The sequence below is a fragment of the Gopherus flavomarginatus genome, chromosome 9 (genome assembly GCF_025201925.1).
Source record: "Gopherus flavomarginatus isolate rGopFla2 chromosome 9, rGopFla2.mat.asm, whole genome shotgun sequence".
In the NCBI taxonomy this organism is placed as follows: Eukaryota; Metazoa; Chordata; order Testudines; family Testudinidae; genus Gopherus; species Gopherus flavomarginatus.
In genome coordinates this window covers 88,206,312-88,227,625 of record NC_066625.1, presented here as the reverse complement: position 1 = coordinate 88,227,625, position 21,314 = coordinate 88,206,312, and the positions used below count along the sequence as shown (strand labels likewise).

Below are 21,314 nucleotides of genomic sequence, written 5' to 3'. Positions count from 1 at the left end.
ACAATGCAACTCATAATTGTCCAGCACATGAGATCATTGCAATTATTCTGCAGGAGAATTCTGAATCTCTGCTAACCTTTTCTGTACTTCTACAAGAAGCATATTTCAGAAAGGCAGATTTCCTGAAGAATGCTACAAATTGTCTAAATTTTCTTGTAATGATTCATAAAACAGGTATAGAGACCTGGCCTAATTTTGAAAACCAGGATAACTATAATCAAGATTTACACTTAGACTGGACCTTAGCCCAATTATTATTATTGAACTTCCTTCAAAAAATGCTAAATAAGTGTTGATGTAACTATAATGTACAGTACTTATAAGGATGATAGAGTTTACTAGATGAACAAATATGAAATCAACATTTAGTAAGATTATATTGTGTAGATGCAAAGATTATCTATAGTAAAGTTAATAAAATCCAGTGCTCACTTGCACTACAGTGCTCTGATCACTTCTTAAGATAAGCACCGTCAGGCCTGGCCAATAGTGAATGTCTAGGACAAGTCATTGAGTCATTAGGTGGTATCCTTTCTTCTGGGTGTTACAGTGGTTTAAGGAAGGACAGTGTAGTTTGTGTGCCATCATTCCAGGTGAGATCTCAAACAAATATTCTGACCACTGCTATCCTTAAAAATCACCTCACATTTCTCCCAGTAGAGGTGGCACCCTTGGTGAGGGGTTCAAGCTAAATTCCACTGGCTAATGGCCTACATAAAATTTTCCTTTGTAATAGTAAGTTAGACAAGGCATACTTCCCCTTTATTTCCTAAACTGTTATGTAGTGTTCAAATGGGAATGCCACCTTCTAACCCCCAGAAGTGGCTGTATTTCAATTATCCTTTTATATAAAGTTTGCTGCGATCTTTGAAAAATGGCACGGTACAAATGGCAGGTAAGCTCCTTAACCCTGCGTTGCCATGTAACTTGTACTGAATGGGCTTGCATATGCTTTATCATAAAAAATAATACTTTGGTCATTTATAAAACATGGTTTTCTGACTTTTTAACTCCTACTAGAATAGCATTTACTGTAAGCCATGCTGGAGTCTGTGATGAAAAGTACACAAGGAATCACTTTGTTTGCACCACCCAAAATATAAATGCTTCTCTTTACTAATACTTCCTCTCTCAAAGAACACATTTAAACTCTGTTGTTTCCACGACTGCATTCAAGCATGATTTCTGGATGTGTCAATATTTATTTTCGTATTCTATATCCCACAATATGTGCCCACAGATCTGCATACATTTTACAATGTTTGTTTTCACCAATAAATACCATTACCTTATTTATCTGTTTGGAAACTGACTTTGGCCTTTATAAAACTCTTGAAAACAGAGCACTTGAAAAAGAAAACAGACTTTGTCAAGCAAGGTAAAACAGAATTTAAAGGCCTCCGGCTTCCCTGATAGTAAGACACTCATCAACTATACATAGTTTATAGTAGCTTTTGTTGAAGATTTTGCTTTCAATCTTTGTGGGTTTTTTTGTTTGTTTGTTTGTTTAAATTAAGGTCAGAACACCCCCTCCAATAGTCTTCTTCTGATCCCTTCCATCTTATCAGTGTGATGCCTTATTTCTATTCCCATCACTATTACATTTCTTCCTCTTTTCTTTCTCTTGCTATCAGACCTCCCTCAGCTGTTGTGATTTTTAGTGAGGGTGGGTTTTCAAAGCATGTGGATTGTATTTTGATCATGTTTTGCTGTGCCCCAAGTGTTTTGGCAGAAGGGTGTTTTGTAAATAAATTATTAATATGAATCAATACCCCAAAGCAATTAATAGTCAAATCAGTGATAAAAATATACAGAAATGCTCAGATCATTTGGCTGAAATTGTGCTGTGCCTCCTGGAAGTGCAGCACAGAGAGGCATAGCCCAGGAGAAAGAAAATGTGCAAAGGTGGCTTTCAACCACTTTAGCACCCTCACTCTTGTGAGCTGCTCTGGCAGTTTCTGTCACCCTCAACATAATTCAGAGCGGCCCCTGCCTGCTCTAAATTACAGTGCACTCCTCCCTACGGGACTGCTCTCTCCCCTCACCTGTGAAGTGTTGGGCATTTGCAGGGTAGCCTCTAGCTGTTCTACAGAGTGAGTTTGCCAGTGGAATTCTTCCCAGGCCAGCTCCAGGGCTTTCAAGCAGTGGTGTATAGATAGTCATAGTGTGATGGAGAATCCATCTCCTTATGTTGCTTCATTAAACAAGAAGGCATTTGATATGCAATAAATATCTGAATTGCAGACAATACACCTATTTTTGTGATCTGACTAGCCAATAAGGTAGGCATTAATTCTCTGTAAGTGCACAGAAAGTGAGTGATGATTTGCTTTGGGCCACCAGCTGCTCCCAGCTGGTCATTAATCCCCAGGACATGCCCCGTGCCTGGACTGTTGTTGCTTACATAAAACATTAGTTAGCTTTTAAATTAGGTCTTAATTTATGTGTGGAATATGATCTTGTGGAGAAGAAAAGTCTTGATCTGAACAGCTTGATCCACGGCATTCTCACTACCAGTGCACAGGAAGCAGAAATTTGTAATTTATGAGACCAATCTAAGAAGAAGTGATCCATGTCCCAGGTCCTCCATATATGTGCAAGAGAAACTTTACACACGTGAGCAGGCCCATGCAGCTGAGTGGGCGCACATGTGTGTAAGTATGTGCAGGACTGGGATCCATAGTAAAGAGACTGACATGCCATCAACACTGTGTTGGACATTATTCAGAAGGGGCAACACCCGGCCCTTTAAAGATGAAGTTGGGAAATGGAGAAGGATGAAATCAGGAGCAATCCTGTCTATCCAAGTCATGCACTTCCAGTATTTTTGCTCTTCCCCAAACGGGTGATTCACAGGGCATAGACAGAGATGTGTAACTTGGATGAAGGTAGAATCCTGAGGCAAGCAGAGAGCTCTGTTAAGTCTACAGCTCTCTGACAATGTCACTCCCTTGACTTTTACATCAAATAGTGGTAGTGGTGGTTTCCTTGCAGCAGACTCAGTCCTGAACTTACTCTAGTGCTAAATTCTGAGGCTGGGGAGGCAGGGGGTGCAATGCATTCAGTGGTAGGTCTCATCTTGCCTCACTCTTCAACTACCTAAAAATCTGGTTCAGATTCAGGGCTGAAAGGAATCCCATCCCTTCCCTCACAATTTAGAGTGTTCCCAAACCCTGGTCAGCGAGGATACATATCTGCTATGTTCCCTCATCCATAGGTACCACGGCTTGAGTAGGAGATATGGCTTCTTCAGGAGCTGCTGAGCCTCCCTCAGCTGTGCGGCCTCTAAGTGGGGACTCCCCCAGAAGGATGTCTGATACAAGATGGAATCTCAGAGGAGAGGGGATGAGAGAGGAACAGTTTGCTCCAAGGAAGTCTTGGAGACCCCTCTGGCAGGGGTGACAGGATGGGAGGGGTGAACATCTGACAACACATAAAGCAAACCGTGTGCTATGTTTGGAAAGTGAGAGAGATGTGAGCTAGTTAAAGAGTGCCCCGTTAATGACAGATTGAAGAGATCAGTGGCTAAGGATTGGGCTGAGAGGCGACTTGAACAGACTGGAGGGACCAAGAGAAGCAAGCATTTCTATCACACATTAAATTGTCTGACACTAAATTGCATTCAATATAAGCAGGCAGACCTTGTATATTTGAAAAGGCTATAGCATTGTATGATGCGATACGTTCTCATCTCAAAGCAGAGGACTTTAGAGTGCACAACACACTCCAAGAAGCAAGAGGAAAATACACCTTAAATCATTCTGTACCTTTCAGTCTAGGATTTCTTGTGCATTCTGTACAAATTGCGCCATTAAGACACTGACCTGGTGCAGAGCTGCCCCATCACAGAAACTATGGGAAGGACTGCACCCCAGAGAGGCACAAAGCCATCACATGGCCTGGTGAACAGGACCACCTCCCAGCCTTCCTCATCTTTCCAAATCATGACATGGCCAGGGGATAACGGTGAGACCATGTCTTCCTTCTCTTCTTCTCTTGGTCAATATGCACCCCACGGGTTGCAAGGGATGACAGGTCCCACTGTTTCCCTAAGTACAGGCTCTTTGATTGTGACAGGCCCTTGCATGGTGAGCCTGATGAGGTGGGCAAAGCTCCGAGCAATCTGTGTGTCCCCACCCCCACACAGGACAATTACAATCTGGCCCATAGACTCTTGTTCTTCTATTCTAATGCAGCTCCTCAAGGACCGCTGCAAGACCTTAGGCTGTAGTCAAATCTTGACTATTTTATCATTGCAATATTAATGCAAGCTTCTCCATGATATCAGCCAGCAATGATAACTAACCTGGGACTGTTCTGCTTGTTTGATCGACAGTCTGTGTTATTTATTCAGCACAGAGAGATTAACCTGTTTGCTGCTGACTGCTACTGCAACTCATATACAGAGGGAACATAAATGAGACACAAAACAACATGACAAAATATGGATGTTGCAAGGAAATACTTTGCTAATACTAACTGTCTTGAAAAGTTAAGTGAAAGATGGAATTTAAAAATCTCATATTTTCCACACACACACACACACAGGTCAGTCTGCATGTGCAAAGTGTGGGTTCGCACTCATTTCACCCACAGTTGAAAATCTGGCCCCTCACATTGCTTGAAGAGTTGTGTTTATGTAAAAGATACATAAAACTTTATGAAGGTTTCAGGGATTTTAAAGTATTTAAATACTGTTACACTGTACTGGTAACAGATGTTCAATTATATCTTTAATTTTTAGTTTTACTGAAAAAACAATAGATCATTTGATATTTTCTGTAAAATATAACTTTGAAAGGATGCCTAAGTATACAGTGCTTCCAGAAAATTTATTTGAGCCTTTCAGCTACTGCATTAAAATCGGTACTTCTGAAATTAGCGTGAGAGCATTCTAAGAGTCTAATAGGATTTCTTGTTTGCCAAAAAATAGTGCTTTCAGAAGCACAATCTTTTGTGTAATCTCTCTCTCTCTCACACACAACAAGACAGATGGCATCATTAATTGCCTCTATATCTAATTAAGTTTAAAAAACTGTGCTTAAATAATGCTAAAGTTGTGGTACAAGCTGACAAATGGAGGAAATTTTAAGGTAGAATAATTGGGAGGGAAAACAAGAGAGAACAGACAGGAATACTAAAAGAACAAACAGCATTCATTAATTGTAACTTTCCTGGCTTCTGTGAGGATGTGCCACAACCTTAATATGATCCAGAAAGTGTTTCTGTATTTGGATGGAATCCTGGCTCCATTGATGTCAATTGCAAAACTCCTGCTGACTTCAGTGGAGCCAGGATTTCATCCTTTAACCATTTTATTATTGGTTTGTTTTTATACTTTTCATGGAAGTTATCCAATGCGGCTAATTGCCAGGACAATCCAAAGCACACCACTTGAGCACATACATACTTTGGGTCATGTATATACAGTGGTCCCCATTTCAAAGTTAACATCTGCAATCAGCCATCACACAGTGGTGTCAGACACCTCAGTTTCCTCTACACTTACAATAGAATATGATGGTCCTAACAGTGGTGCCATTACAGAGAGTTAACTTTTGCCAACAGATATCACCTTGTAGTAACGTCTGGGCTATAAATGAAACTTCTGCATTTAGGCCTTTCCCCCTCCTCTTTTCACAAAGCACATAGACTGGGATTTTCAAAGCAGCCTACGGGAAGTAGGTGCACTAATTCCATTGAATGGATTTGGGCATGTCATTCTCATAAGGTCCTCTGAAAACCCCAACCATGCTGCATAATTTACCCTATTATTTACATATGTTAATATATGCAGTTGCACTTTATAACTATAGTAGAGTCTTCATTATCTGAGCCCCTTGGAAGACAACACCCTTGCATAGATAATTAGGATCTTCTACAATCAGGAGTCAGTAGGAAAGGAGCCAGCAAACAAGGAGATGCTGTCAATTTGTGATGTAAACAGGTTTGGGTTCTGGGGCTTTAGTATGACTGGGACCCTGTGTTAGTATTTTGATACATTTCCTGATTTTGAACGTTAAGTATTTGTACCCAATAACTGTATAGCAGTGCTCACAACAACCTGCAAAGACTCCACCTTTTTGTTAAAGTTTTATCATTAGTTTTCAGTCTCTAAACCTGGCTTTCTTTGTTGGCCAATTGTGTACATTGCAAAATACCTTAATCTCAATTCCCCTTTTAATATAATAACATGATTTCCTTTCTTTTAAAGAAAATATTCAGAGCAGTCGGAATTTGGTTATTAGGATGTTTTTTGATGGATGATCTCATAATGACAGAGAAAACTGACCGCATAAACAAAAGAAATGCAAGATTACTCAAGATCAGCAAAACACACGACAAGATCAATATTTTGTCCCACAATTTTGTCAAAGCTGATAAGTCTTGTTCATGCCAGAAGGAAAAAGAAATAAATATGGAACAAGAGTTAGCAATTTTCAGCATGGTTCAAGCTAATAAAATTAGATGGATCGTTTGCATTATGAGCCCTTCCAGAAAAGATACTAAAATAATGAAATAAAAAATTGTATCATTGTTTTCAGCACACACTTGAAATAATTCCTTTGTTACCTGCTGATGCAGTGCCCCACCCCAAAAATATGCTCTAAAGAGGGTAACTTACCTCTAATTGTCGTTGTGTATACACTGCCTCTGTAAATCCGTGCTCTTGATTGTGGGTTCCTTGGTGCTGCAAGCTTGAGAGCATCTGGAAAGAAGTGACTACTACAGCAGCATACTCCCTGAGGAATCTGGCTGTTGACTGGGATGGTTTATAAGAAAGACTGTGGTCCCGACTACTTTTCTTTCTCTCTGAGCTGCTGTAGGCAGCAGCGTGTTTTGGAACTGATACTCTGCCTGGTGGATTTATTACATCGCTTTTCACCTTGTTGGAAGTCTGATACAGCTGACAATGAGGTTTCCCTGATTGACTTGCGGACTCAGGCAGGGGTAGATGGAGTTACTTGAGCAGTTCTGATTTTACCTCTTTAAAGACAAGCCATTGCTCATTCACAGTAAGGGCTCTCCCAGGCAGGGTTCCACAGGACTTTGTTTGGTCACCGCTCTCATCTACTTCATCTGCTGCTTTGTGCCTGCTGTAGGTTGCACATTGCACCACAGCTCCAAAAACTACACTGGGCTTCCTAGTACAGTCGCTTCTAGGTGTAATTCAAGGAGTTGCCCTATTAAAAGCGCCGTCTAAAACCCAAATTTGCTTGGCCCTGGCTCTTTGAAAGACTACCTCTCACCTGACGTACTGCTGCAACAGCTGAGATCAGTCAATATCACTTCATCTTACACTGTCTAAATGTGACTATCTGAAAGCTGGTGCCAGGGTATTTTCAGTGTAACACACTGTACCCTGAAACTCACTTCCACAGTTCATCAGACAGGGCATGAGTCTGTTGACCTTCAGGGCACGGTATAGAGCCAATTCTTCTTCTCAGACCTTTACCTCAGAAAGCTGGACAGGGCGAAAGTATATTGTCAGGGCCCCATCTATTTCACAATTCTGCAGCCAAAGAATGATTCCTTTCTGCAGAATTGTGCAGAACCTTCAGGACCTAAGCTCTTCTTGAAATAATTCAGCGTATCATACCATAATCAATAGAATTTTTAAGATTTAAACTAGTCAACATTTTGCTACTACCAGTACTTTACCTTTAAAATATTAATTGGGGGGAGAAGGGCTGGATGGCTCAGAAACTGGCAATTAAATATAGTGCATCAGACCTCTGTCACCATTTCAGATCAGGACCAGGCTGGTATAACACAGGAATCATCAGCCAGTGACAATTATCCAATCAGTGATCAGCTGTGCAAAATGAACGGGGGATTTCAGAACCGTACAGAGTGGACAAATTCTATGTCACAAAACCCATCATTATAATTGGTACTACTGGAACCCTTATAGTCAGTCTCGAGAGAGACGCCTGGATTGAATGAACCAACGATTGAATTGGTAGAATGACTGAAGGAGGTTGCTCTAGGATCAGACGTGGACAAACTATGGCGGGACCATCCTGCCTGGCCCGAGCTCCCAGCTGGAGAGCCTAGTCCCCAGCCCTTCCCCCGCTGCTCCCTCCCTAGCCATGCGATCGTGGGGGCTGCGCTCTGGCCCGCCGTTCCCACTGGGCATCATGGGGAACGCAGCTGGCTCTGGCCAGGTGTCGCAACTGCAAGCTCCTGCTGCTGGTAAGGAGGTGGGGAGCGGGGGCGTTGGGTAAGGGAGTGGGGGTTCTGGGAGGCAGTCAGGGAGGAGGGGGCGGTTGAATGGGGTGGAGGGTCAGGGGATGGGGAACAGGGAGGGTTGGGAGTGGGAGTCCTGAGGGGCCTGTCAGGGGGCAGGGATGTGGATAGGGGTTGGGAGGGTAGTCAGGGGAAAGGGAGCTGGCGGGTTGGACAAGGGGGTGGGATCCTGGGGGGCAGTTAGGGGTGCAGGATCCCGGGAGGGGGTGGTCAGGGAACGAGGAGCAGAGGGCAGTTGGATAGAGGGTGGGAGTTCCAGGGGGGCTGTCAGGAAGCAGGGATGTAGATAGGGGTCCAGGCAGTCAGGGGACAAGGAGCAGGGGGTTGGATAGGGGGTGGGGGTCCCGACAGGGGGCAGTCAGGGAACAAGGAGCAGGGGGGGTTGGAGGTTCTGAGGGGAGCACTCAGGGGGCGGGAAGTGGGAGGGGGCAGGGGCCAGGCTGTTTCAGGAGGCACAGTTTTCCCTACCCGGCCCTCCATACAGTTACACAACCCCAATGTGGCCCTTGAGCAAAAACGTTTGCCCACCCCTGCTCTAGGTGATGGTTTAGGCACGTTAAAAGAGGAGTGTGACACTTGCATTTGCATTGCTTGTGTGGTACCTGATCTCTGGAGTTAAATCTCTACCACCATCTATCTGGCAACTTTTACAATCACTGAATTTATGAAAAAGATATTTTGCACTTATACAGCAGTTTCTATCCAAAGAACTCAAAACACTTTCAAATATTACTGAACAAAGGCTCACGAAAGCTCTAGGTGGAAGTATTATTCCCATTTTACAGATGGAGAATTGGAAGCACGGAAATGTCAGAATTTGTCTGCAGGGGAAAAGTTGATTACATTTAAAAACTTACTGAGCTAATGCCTTTAACATGATCTGCTAGAGCCTTGTGGGATTTCAGATATTTCTGGTACACTATGTGGTAATGTATTTCTGTCCAACTCACCTGCTGCTCCATTGTTTGTGGGTGGATGAAAGTTACAAGGTCAACTGAGAAGTAGCCAAGCACCCCTCTAGATTTGCAGGCCTCTCCAATTTTTAAACATAATGAATTAAGAACTGCTGGATCAACTGAACATTGTGGAACAGTGGTGCCAGATGATTGCAAAGGACCATCTGCATGAATCTGATCTCCGGATGAAACTATCTTTATGTCTCCCATTGGCTCTATCAGCATATCCACTGTAAGGTTGGTGACATTTTCTGAGGGTGGAAAGGCTTCTATCACACCGCCTGGTAAGAAAGGAATTTTTTGTTAAACTTGTAACAGAATTCAAACTCCAGCATTTTCAGAATCGCACAGAATTCAACCAATCACATCTACTGCACTTAGACATTATGGTGAGGACCACCACAGAAATGCCTTAAATAAATAAATAAAGTAAGAACTGTGTAGCTAACTCCTGTGCATCTCTTGGAAAATGAAGTGTATGTTCTCTAAACAACACTACATCGCCGTTCACAGGGAAAGCATTAACAAGATTATTTGGCATTCTGTGTTATCCTGTTGCCTATTATATAATATTTGATTCAGCTATGATAAATGATAATTGTGACAGACCCAGGCCAGTGGGGTACAGGAGTCTGGTAGAGGGCAAATATACTGGTCACTGGATGAGTAGTTTTCTGTTCCCTGAGTGACCAGAGCAGGGGCTGCACTCGAGTAATCAGGAACCTGCTAGAACCAATTAAGGCAAACAGGCTCATTAGATCACCTGAAGCCAAACAGGGCAGGCTAATCAGGGCACCTGGGTTTAAAAAGGAGCTCACTCCAGTCAGACAGGGAGAAGCCAGAGAGAGGAAGTGCGTGTGAGGAGCTGGGAGCAAGAGGCACAAGGAGCTGAGCGTGAGAGGGTGTGCTGCTGGAGGACTAAGGAGTACAAGCATTATAAGACACCATGAGGAAGGTCCTGTGGTGAGGATAAAAAAGGTGTTTGGAGGAGGCCATGAGGAAGTAGCCCAGGGAGTTGTAGCTGTCATGCAGCTGTTACAAGAGGCACTATAGACAGTTGCAATCCACAGGGCCCTGGGCTGGAACCCGAAGTAGAGGGCAGGCCCGGGTTCACCCCAAACCTCCCAACTCCTGATCAGACACAGGAGGAGTTGACCCAGACTGTGGGGAAGATCACAGAGGTGAGCAAATCTGCCAATAAGTGCAGGAACCACCAAGGTAGAGGAGGAACTTTGTCACATAATGTTTTTATACAGCTTCTAAATGTGACAGTGGGTGCTCTTTTCCCAAAACCATTTTCAAATGGGAATCCTGATCTACCCTTGACTCTTCTACAGATAATGAAATCCATGGAATGTATCAAATATAATATAACTGCAGGATACTTCACTCCAGAAACTTGCTAAACATGCCTGATGGAAGAATGGCTTGGGGGTTATATGGTCCTTGTGAATTCCTCCCCTCAGTAGGCAACTAGTGCTACATGTAACTCACCTTCTGGTCCAGCGGGATGGCAAAACCACACTCCCACAGTGGTTTCCTGACCAATAACTCAGAGGACTGAACTACTTGTAGTTCACAAGTCCACATGCTGACATTTCCTGCTGAGCTTCTTTGCCAAAGACAACATAAGCTCCAATATATTAACACAAAATTAAAACGGTTGGTCCTTATTCACTCAGAATAGCGTAGGAGAGGTAGCTTCAAGGTTCAGGTTAAACACGCGAGTAGGATATAAGAATGATAGAATAACTGCCTATATATAATTCTTAAATGGACAGTTAAATATAATGTGGAAATAAGAAATTTTTAAACAAGCCCAAGATTAACAAGAAAACGGTATACAGTATGGTATAATTACCCATTATAATACTTAACAGGAACTTTGCAGGCTTATTTACCTTGACTAAGAAATGTTTGGAGGAATTTTTCCCATGTAGGAAATCGTTTCTCATTGACTGGCTGTGCGTGCTGTGCTAAAAGGCCCGGGAGCTCCTGGGAGATCTTCACCAAAGCTGGCTCCTGCAGAAACAAATTAAATAGAACCACAAGCAATTTTACTACAGAAATGAAAACTGCTTGTGGGGTGATTAAAAACCAGACCTCCAACAGGCACAAAAAAAAAAAAGTGGTTACTGTTTACTCACAGTCAGACAGGCTTTTTAAATTTTTCTCCTTACGTTTATCCAAAACAGTCTTTTTTTCTGACAGGCTGATTTGTATTCAGCGCAATATCTATTCTATTATCACTTTTATCAGTAACATGACCTTGTGATTGTAAATGACATAAAAGCCTTGATATCGATCACTAAGCCATGATCAACAGTTGATAACTTCTACGATATTTGTATTTTTAAACGGAGAGTGTTAAAATGGCTATGCTTTCCAATAATACTCTTCCTAACTCTTTTACTTCTATACTCAAGGCAAAACTCAGCATTTTAGTCATCATGAATTTGGGGGAGCCCATGCAAGGTTGGTAGCATTACACACAAAGTGTATTCATGATGGGAGGTATCCTTGTAAATCTCTACAATCTGTGAGACAAGCAAACTAGAGGATTGGTTGATGGCTCTCTACCTTTGGTTGGAATTTGATTTTTCATATTATAGGATATAAAATAGCCTCAGTTCCTCCCAGTATTACCACAAAAACCATCAAACGTATCTTGGCACAAACTAACTCCATTGTCTTTGCTGCTCAAGAGGCCCAGAGGTGAGCAAGGATGTAAAGTGCCAGGACCCTGACTCTAAAGCCCCGAGATAAGCATTTTCATGCTTCCCCTGGGTCTCTTTCTTTCCGTTTTACATATTCTTGAAATGAAAAATGTCCCATGCTCCAGAAGAGGACCACTTATCTGCCAATCCTGGCAACATTCTGAGCCCTGATCTTGTTTTGGGATTGGAAGGTGCTCAGTATAACTTTGTGATTAACACTCTATAAATATGAACAAAACCGCTACTCTGCATGAGCAATCAATGAATCCTGTTACGTCCATAACATGCAATGTGACATAAAAGGTTTTTTAAATTCATATATATTATTATTAATTGTGGATTTATCTACAAAAAATAGAAGAGGAAGTATGGCCCAGTGGCTAAGGGCAACCACCTGGGATAGGGAGATCTGGTTTCCATGCTCTGCCAGAGGCTTTCTGTGTGACTGTGGGCAAGTCACTTAGTCTCTCTGTACCTCTGGACCCCATCTGTACAATGGAAATAATAGCACCGCCCTATACCACAGGGGTGTAGTGAGGGTAAATACATTAAAAACTGTGACATGCTCAGATGTTACACAAAGGGAGTGATAAAAGGACCTTAGAAGTATATATATTTTAAGTGTCTATCGCTGGTTCTAGGTGCCATTGACAAATCTTTTAAAAAACACTTATCGTCAATAAATAAATAAATAAATTTAGCAGCACAATATTTCACCCTCAGCCAAAACCATCCCAGATGATTAGCCTGAAATAACACAATACCATTGACCTCTGCCCAAATTACCACCTCTCAGCCTGTTGCCTGCTCTTCCAATGCCTGAGCATAACATGGGTTTTGCAGGGTTCCCTGAAGGTTAATAGATTTGGGTTATTTTGGACCAGTGAAACCAACTGCATCATTTGGCACATGAGGTTTCATTTGTCAGCTTGTCCTGCCTCTTTGCAGTATCCAGTCCAGGATCCACATCAGACAGAGGTCTGGTAATCTAGGTCTCGTGTGAAAAAAACACAACACAAGAGCAAGTTTACTGGAAAGACATTGCTTACTGCTGGCCCTCAGCCTAACCCTGGGCCACATTCTGTCACTCATATTGACTAGTACCTTACTCCTTGAGTTGTTCCACTGATTGTTTTTTATTTTATATTTTTCCATTTGTGTCTGGTTTGGAGGCTGGGACGTGTTTCAGATGCTGGTCTTGCTACTGTCATCCATGCTTTTGTGACCTCTAGAACTGTCTGCTCTGCAGTGCTCTCAGCATAGCTCTACACCTTAAAACCATCTGGAAACTGAAGCTGGTAAACAATGCAGCAGCCTGCTTGCTGAGTGAGGTTTCTTGCTGTGAGAATATTGGATTAACACTGTGGGATTTGCACTGGCTGCCCACTGACTTTTGAGCAGAGTACAAGGTGTTTGGTTTTGACCAGTTCAGGCATGGGACATGCCTGTCCGAGAGAATGGTTCTTTCCCTGTACGATAGACTTGCACTTTAATTCTTAAAAGTAATGACCCATATCAATAATGCCAATAAGAAAGAACTCTTTTTGGTCTTCAACTTAAGTTTCTCATACCAGCCTATAATACAAACTGGAGTTCCTAAGAGCATCTACTCTACGATCAAAAATACCAATGGTAACTGCAGCTGATTAGGTCTCCCTCTGAGCAGATAACCACAGGATGCTGAAACACTAATGGTGTGATTTACTCCTATTCCGAACTGTGAGGTCAAATATCAGAACTGCAGCCAAACAGTGACATAAAGCAAAGTAATCTAAGCAGGAACTGTACCAGGGAATTCAAGACTGATTAAAACATCAGAACAAAGACCAACTGGGTTCATCAGGGCTTGTGTTTTGCTTTTAAATATAACTATCCCAAGAAACTGAGAGAGCCAATGGTTACGTAAGAATGGCCATGCTGGGTCAGACCAATGATCCATCTAGCCCCATATCCTGTCTTCTGACAGACACTTCAGATGGAGTGAACTGAACCGGGCAATTTATTGAGTGATCCATTCCCTGTCATCCAGTCTCAGCTTCTTGCAGTCAGGGATTTTAGCATACCCAAAGTATGGGGTTGTGTCCCAACTACACGGCTAATAGCCACTGATGGACCTAGCCTCCGGAAAGTATCTAATTCTTTTTAGAAACCACTTATACTTTTGGCCTTCACAACATCTGCTGGCAATGAATTCCACAGGTTGATTGTGCGTTATGTGAAGAACTTCCTTTCGTTTGCTTTAAACCTGGTTCTTATGTGAAGGGGTAAATAACACTTCCTTATTCACTTTCTCCACACCAGGCATGATTGTATAGACCTCTATCGTATCCCTCTTTTGTTGTCTCTTTTCTAAGCTGAACAGTCCCAGTCTTTTAAATCTCTCCTTAAAGGGAAGCTGTTCTATTCCACTAACCATTTTTGTTGCCCATCTCTGTACTTTTTCCAATTCTAATATATCTTTTTTTGGGACGAGGCAACCATCTCAAAACAACTGTTCTGTTACCTATACAATTAATATAAATACAATGCAGTAAACAGAAGTTTTCTTTTCACTGATTAATGCCATTGAGAGGTCAGAGTTACAAATCAATTTGCACATCTCAATAGGTTCAGCAATACCTCCATCATACTGAGCCTGATCATTTAGATCTAATGACTTTGGGCATGGTGCAATTTTAAAAACAAACACACACAGATATGTGGGATGTGGATTGAAAAGATTTTCATAAACTGATTTTAAAAAATCCAAAATTCCTTCCAGTGTGTGTCATGATATTTGGGACACTGGGACCACATCTGTATAAATACAAATCTCAATTAATGGCATGCGATAGAGTTGTGTTAACATTTTCCATTACAACAATATTAAGGAATATGAAGCCACTTGCTCAGTATTTTAATACTCACTTTTTCCTTGCAAATAGGTTAGAAATAGGTCACTAAGCTCTTCTCCTCAACCACTCTGCACCCTTAATAACACAGAGATGACTGACATTTCTGCAAAGGGTTCAAACTGATACTCAACAAATCATCACTTGCTACAACTGATCTTACTAACTACTGCCAACTCTGGCAATACTTAATCTCCACTAATATTCTTGATCCCTGCTAGCTAGGGTTTAGACCATGACACAGCACAGAATGGTGCTAATGAATGGTCTCCACTTAGCCATGGAAGATGATCAAACATCCTTTTTCACACTACTGCGCCTTTTGTCAGCATTTGATGCTGCACTCTAGTGAGATATTGTTCACTTTCCTAGAGCACTTGCAGGGATCAATAAATGGCTTTGGTCTTTCTTAGCCAACCAAACCCAGAAAGTAGTGATGAGAAGCCACCCCTTCACCTCCAGAGCTTTCACCTGCTAAGTCTCACATCTTGTTCTCTACATGACACCTCTGAAGGAGACTGTGAGACCACACACAGCTGTACATCTTCACATGAAGCCAAGGAAATACTGTCTCCCAGCTATGACAATGACGAGGAAAAATAAACTTGTAGGGAGAAGGGGGTGGCTTTAAAACAAACTGTAGCAGGGTGGACCCCTGCTCCTGCCCTGACGGGGTTAAAAACAGCCCTGGGAAGAGGCTGTGGCTGGAGAAAGCAGCCTTTAGGCTGGGGCAAGAAGCCTGGGCTGATTGGGGAAAGTAGGTTCAACTGTGGCCGTGCTCCAATCAGGCCCAGCTGGCCCCTATAAGAGGCTGTGAGCCAGAAGCCAAGACAGTCTCTCTCTAACTATAGAGGAAGATGGGCCTGGCTGTAGGGAGCTGGACATAAGGTACCTGAGTGAAGCAGGGCTGGGGAAAGGCAGGGGAGCTGGGGAGCTCTAGCCTGGAAAGCCCCAGGCTGCGGCTTAGCATTGGGCTTATAGGTACTGGGGGATTGCAGAGGGCAGCCCAGGGGGTAGGCCAAGGCAGCAGGTCCAAACACTCCTTGCCAGTGATGAGTAGGCTGATACTGCAGTCTGCCCCAGGGTGTGGGGCTAGACAATGACTGGCAGTAGCCATATACTGAGGCAAGGTGGGGATAGAGGGTGGGGGCTCCCCAGGGAGGGGAGACCCTGAGAGAAAGGGGTTACTGCCAGGGGGCACCGGGTCCAGAGAGGGACATGGGGGCCAGAGGACAGGCGGATCACCTGCCTGCAGAGGGCGCTCCAGAGCTGAATCGAGCTAATTCCTGGAAGTCACCAGCAGGAGGCGCCGCAGGGGTGAGTCCGGCCCGTCTACACAAACCATCACATTTTTCAAATTTTCTCAGTAGAACTGGGATCAAACCCACCTGAAGTTCCCTTAATAATCTAGTCCCTAGCAGAAGTTCCTCCATCACTGTGTGCCCCTAGAGAAGTAATACTGCCAACTACAAGGAAGTATAGCAGGGAGGAGAGAATATATTAAAATAAAATCATACCGCCTCAGACCAGTAGGTCAGACATTTACTCATGAAGCCAGACCTTTTAAAAAAGTCTCTGATCTTCATGACAATTTTATTTAAATTGGATAGTAGCTCAGCAGAACTTATTCTTATCATCTCAACTGTGGCCCCAGACTGATGTGGAATCATAGGTTTACTGCATTTAACCTCTCAGCTCATGTTTCTCAGTGCCAGCAAAAACGGGTCAGCACAGATTTTTTTTGTTGCACTTCACATGACAAGCCCAGGCACACAGGCTGCTTGCCTGCTCTTTACCATAATAATGGATGAGCAAGAAAAATAAAAGACAGTTACCTTTTCTGTAACTGGTGTTCTTCGAGATGTGTTGCTCATGTCTAATCCACAATAGGTGTGTCTGCCTGCCACGTGCACCAGTGCTGGAAGCTTTTCCCCTAGCAGTACCTGTAGGGGAGCACCCTAGCAACCCCTGGAGTGATGTCTCCATGGTGCGGTATAAGGGGCGCTGCGCGCTCCCCTCACCCTCAGTTCCTTCTTGCCAGATAACTCTGTCAGAGGGGAAGAAGGGCGGGATGTGGAATAGATATGAGCAACACATCTCAAAGGACACCAGTTACGGAAAAGGTAACTGACTTTTTCTTTGAGTGATTGCTCCTGTGTATTCCACAATAGGTGATTCCAAGCTATATCTGTTGGAGGTGGGAAGGAGTTCACAACCTCTTGGGATAGAGAACGACCCTGCTGAACCTGGCATTATCCCTTGTCTGAGAGACAATCACATAACGCAAGGTGAACGTGTGAACTGAAGACCACGTGGCAGCCCTACAAATGTCCTGAATGGGAACATTGGGCAAAAAAGGCAGCCGACGAGGCCTGCGCCCGAGTCGAGTTTGCCTTCAAAATCAGTGGCAGAAGGATTCCCGCCAGGTCATAACAGGTACAGATGCACGAGATGATCCAGTTGGAGAGCTGCTGAGTTGAGATCGGCCGACCTTTCATGTGCTCGGCAGAGGCGATGAACAGTTCCGAGGATTTTCTGAATGGCTTAGTCAGAAAAAAGCCAGAACCTGTCTCACATCCAGCACATGGAGGTGGTACTCCTCATTGGATGCATGGGGCTTGGGGCAGAGGACCGGCAGAAAAATATCCTGACCCATGTGACAGGCGGAGACCACCTTTAGGAGGAACGAAGGGTGTGGGCGGAGCTGGACCTTATTTTATGAAGCACCGTGTATGGGGGCTCAGAGGTCAGGGCCTGAGTTCTGAGATCCGCCTAGCCAACGTGATCGTAACCAGAAAGGCCCTCTTCCATGAGAGGTGTGACCAGGAGCACGTGGTTAGCAGATCAAATAGAAGCCCCGTGAGACGGGCCAACACCAGATTTAGGCCCAAGTGCCCCCTTGGAGCAGAACCAGGGACAGCGACATTTCTGCCAAGTCATGAACAGGTCCACCTGGGGAGTTCCTCACACTTAAGAAAAGTCTGTGCACCACCTCTGGGTGGAGAGACCACTCATGCTGAGAGGAGAAGTCCCTGCTCAAGCAATCCGCTGTGCATTCCGGGTGCCTGGCAGATGGAAGGCCTGTAGGTAGATGTCATGGGCTATACAAAAGACCCACAAACTGAGGGCTTCGCGGCAGAGGATTGGGCCCCACCTTGCCTGTTGATGTAGAACATCGAGGCCGTGTTGTCCATGAGGGTCCTTACCACCCGTCCCTCCAGGTGCAAGCGGAAGGCCATGCACGCCAGCCGTACCGCCCTGAGCTCCTTGACATTCATGTGGAGGGTCAAATCCTGAGCTGACCACAGACCCTGGGTCTGAATGTTCCCCACATGGGACCCCCATCCCAGGTCCAACGCATAAGACACCAGTTCCAGCAATGGGGCCCTGCCCCTGAATGGGACCCCTTGGAGCATGTTTCTCAGGGAGGACCACCACTGTAGGGAGGTGATAACTGGCTCAGACACCATGAGGACTTTGTCCATCGTGTCCCTGGCCTGGGAGAACTCCAAGGCCAACCAGAGTTGGAGGGGCCTAATCTTGAGTCTGGTGTGATGCACCACATATGTGCACGCCAATACGTCACCCAAGAGCTGGAGGCTGTGTCGATGAGCCCCTTCAGAGTCTTGAACCTGTCTGGTGGGAGGGTGGTTCTGGCTGACGAGGCATCCAGGACCACCCCAATAAACTCTATGCATTGAACTGGGACTAACGCGCACGTGGTGTTGTTTACCAACAGGCCCAAAGTGGTATACGTGGACAGAGGGAGCGCCACGTGATCCCACACTTGTGACTGGGAGCTGCCCTTGACCAACTAGTCATCCAGATAGGGGAAGATCTGAACTCCCCTGGTGCCTGAGGTAGGCCGCCACCACCAACATACATTTCATGAATACCCTGGGGGCCGTGGACAGGCCAAATGGGCGGACCATACATTGGTAGTGTTCCTGCCCCACCGTGAAATGGGGGAAGTGTCTGTGCCCCTTGAATATATGAATGTGGAAATACGTGTCCTGCAGATCGAGGGCAGCGTACCAGTCCCTGGGATCCAAGGAGGGGATGATGGAAGCCAGGAAGACCATGCGGAACTTGAGCTTCACCATGTACTGGTTCACATGTACTCGCAGGTCCAGGATGGACCTGAGCCCCCTTTGGCCTTTGGGATAAGGAAATAGTGGGAGTAGTACCCCTTGCCTTTGAACTCCCCCAGTACTGCTTCTACTGTTCCTAGGCCCAGGAGCCACCCCACCTCCTGTTCGAGCAGAGTCTTGTGCGAGGGGTTCCCCAGGAGGGACAGCGGTCGGGGGGTGGCTGGATGGGGAGGAAGTAAACTGGAGGGTGTAGCCCCAGGAAATGGTGTTGAGTTCCGAAGCACCTTCACTGGCAGCATGAAGGAACTGAGGGTGGGGGGAGTGTGTAGCGCCCCTTATGCCGCACCATGGAGACACCACTCCAGGGGTCGCTAGGGCCAGGGGCAGCTCTAGACATTTTGCCGCCCCAAGCATTGCGGCTTCATTGAAGCCGCGGGACCAGCAGACCCTCCGCAGGCATGCCGCTGAAGGCTGCCTGCCTGCCACCTTCCCAGCGACTGGCAGAGCATCCCTCGCGGCATGTCGCCCCAAGCATGCGCTTGGCATGCTGGGGCCTGGAGCCGCCCCTGGCTAGGGCACTCCTATACAGGTACTGCTAGGGAAAAACTTTCGGCACTGGTGCACATGGCGAGCACGCACAGCTATAGTGGAATACACATCAGCAATCACTCGAAAAAGAATTATTTTTTCTCAAAAAATATTCCTGGTCCTAGAGCAAACAGAAATTTGCAAGTCTGTGTGACAATAATAGTAGCCACAAGAGATGATGTTAGGACTGTAGGTGGGGTGTCTGGAAGGAACAGGTAGCAGATCTAGTTGAGAAAGATCAGGCAACAAAGAGAAGCCTGGTGAGAAGAGAAGAGAAGAGAAATAGGTTTAGAAATAGAAAGAGACACCCAGGATGGAAAGACGCTCTGGAGCGGAGTGCATGAGAAAGGCCTGGGGCTTATAGATGAAATCAGAGTGAATGGAAGCTATGTGGGCCTTAGAAGCAAATAGAGCAAAGAAAGAAATCCCAGATAAGTAAAGCTGAATGGGAGAGATAAGGTCGGAGACGTAATATCTTTTATTGTACCAACTTCTGTGGGTGGAAGTACACAGAGCTCTTCTTCAGGCCTGAGGAAGGAAGGGCTCTGTGTAGCTCAAAAGCTTGCACCTCCTACCAACAGAAGCTGGTTCAATAAAAGATATTACCTCTCCTACCTTATCTCTCAGATCCTGGGACCAACATGGCTCTAACACTGCAAAAAGTCAAATGGGCGAGAAGAACAATACAAATGGAGCTATGACAATACCAGCTGAGGATCTGCCCCCCTTTGTATTATGTCCAACCCTATTTACTTTTGTATTCTTACTAGCACTGGCAACCATGGAAAGAGTCCAAACCTTATGTCCTGACTGCTGTCCCATCTCACTGTAAGTGCTCCCTTGTTTGCAACTGACAAAGAATGGATATTCTCTCTCGTCCAGGCAGGTGTATGATACCTAGAGTGATAATTTAGGCTAAAGACCAAAAACATTTTGAAAGGTTGGGGAAAAAAAACAGAAACAGTTTTGGATGTGATACACTGTCTACCACACACCTACTTAAAGTTTAAAAGCTGGTTTAAGAATGAACATTTAATTGTTAACTGCAAATTTTAAAATTAAAAAGTGCCAATTTTGCCTTCCATGAGCTAAAATAATATGTTCTGGGAGAAGGTAACATCATGTAAAACAGCCGTCATTACCAAGTAACACAAATGTTTTTTGTATGTAAAATTGCTTTGTAAAATATTTGCTCCATCTGCTGAAAGTAGCAAAGACAATTTTCCCTGATAGCTAATGGCCCATTTCGGCTGGATGGCAAGCAATTCACTGTGGTTTCGACTTGCATTAAGTAGAATGGAGAGAACACTACATAGAATTCTCTACTTATGCAGTATTATCTACTCACTGCTTCTTGAGAGGCCCGTCCCTCATTATTGTGGCCTTCGTTTTGGATCAGCACACAGGGTTGCTTTGACTCAAGAGGCTTTTTGTCAAACTGAGGCACATATGCTATGCTTCGATATGAGAGCACAAAACAGCCACTTTCCTTGACTACAAGAACAAGGAGGTTAGTTCTCTTTCAACTTTCCAGCACTTAAACTGCTGTTCCTTTTTTCACACCACATGGGGCCATGGTTTTCTCTTCTGGCTCATGCTGTCACTCGGCACGCTGAGGATTTCAATATATAAAGATCAAGCACTTCTTTTAATTCTAAATTCAGCTACATGCACACAGAAAAAGCAGAGAACATTGTCCTAGCCCCAAAAACCCCCATTGCTCCAGCTTCACTGTATACTTTGCTACTTACAATACCTCTATTTAAAAGCACCGTTTACATTGTGCCCTGAACTACTTCAACATCTGCTAACAGACCAATA

At 44.5% G+C, this 21,314-nt stretch overlaps 1 protein-coding gene across 8 annotated transcripts in view; it reads right to left on the bottom strand.

The window, feature by feature from the left end:
• IQCH (IQ motif containing H) overlaps window positions 1-21,314 on the bottom strand; it is a 115,084-nt gene that overhangs the window by 29,036 nt on the left and 64,734 nt on the right. For 7 of the 8 annotated variants that reach the window (XM_050967538.1, XM_050967540.1, XM_050967539.1 and 4 more), the window contains 2 exons: window positions 11,108-11,228; window positions 9,201-9,487 (listed from right to left, as the gene is read on the bottom strand). In XM_050967538.1, the coding sequence (XP_050823495.1) occupies window positions 9,201-9,487; window positions 11,108-11,228 (408 nt within the window). Of the gene's footprint in view, window positions 1-7,687; window positions 7,817-9,200; window positions 9,488-11,107; window positions 11,229-21,314 lie in introns of those variants that run through there. The other variant, XM_050967543.1, reaches the window with a different exon arrangement.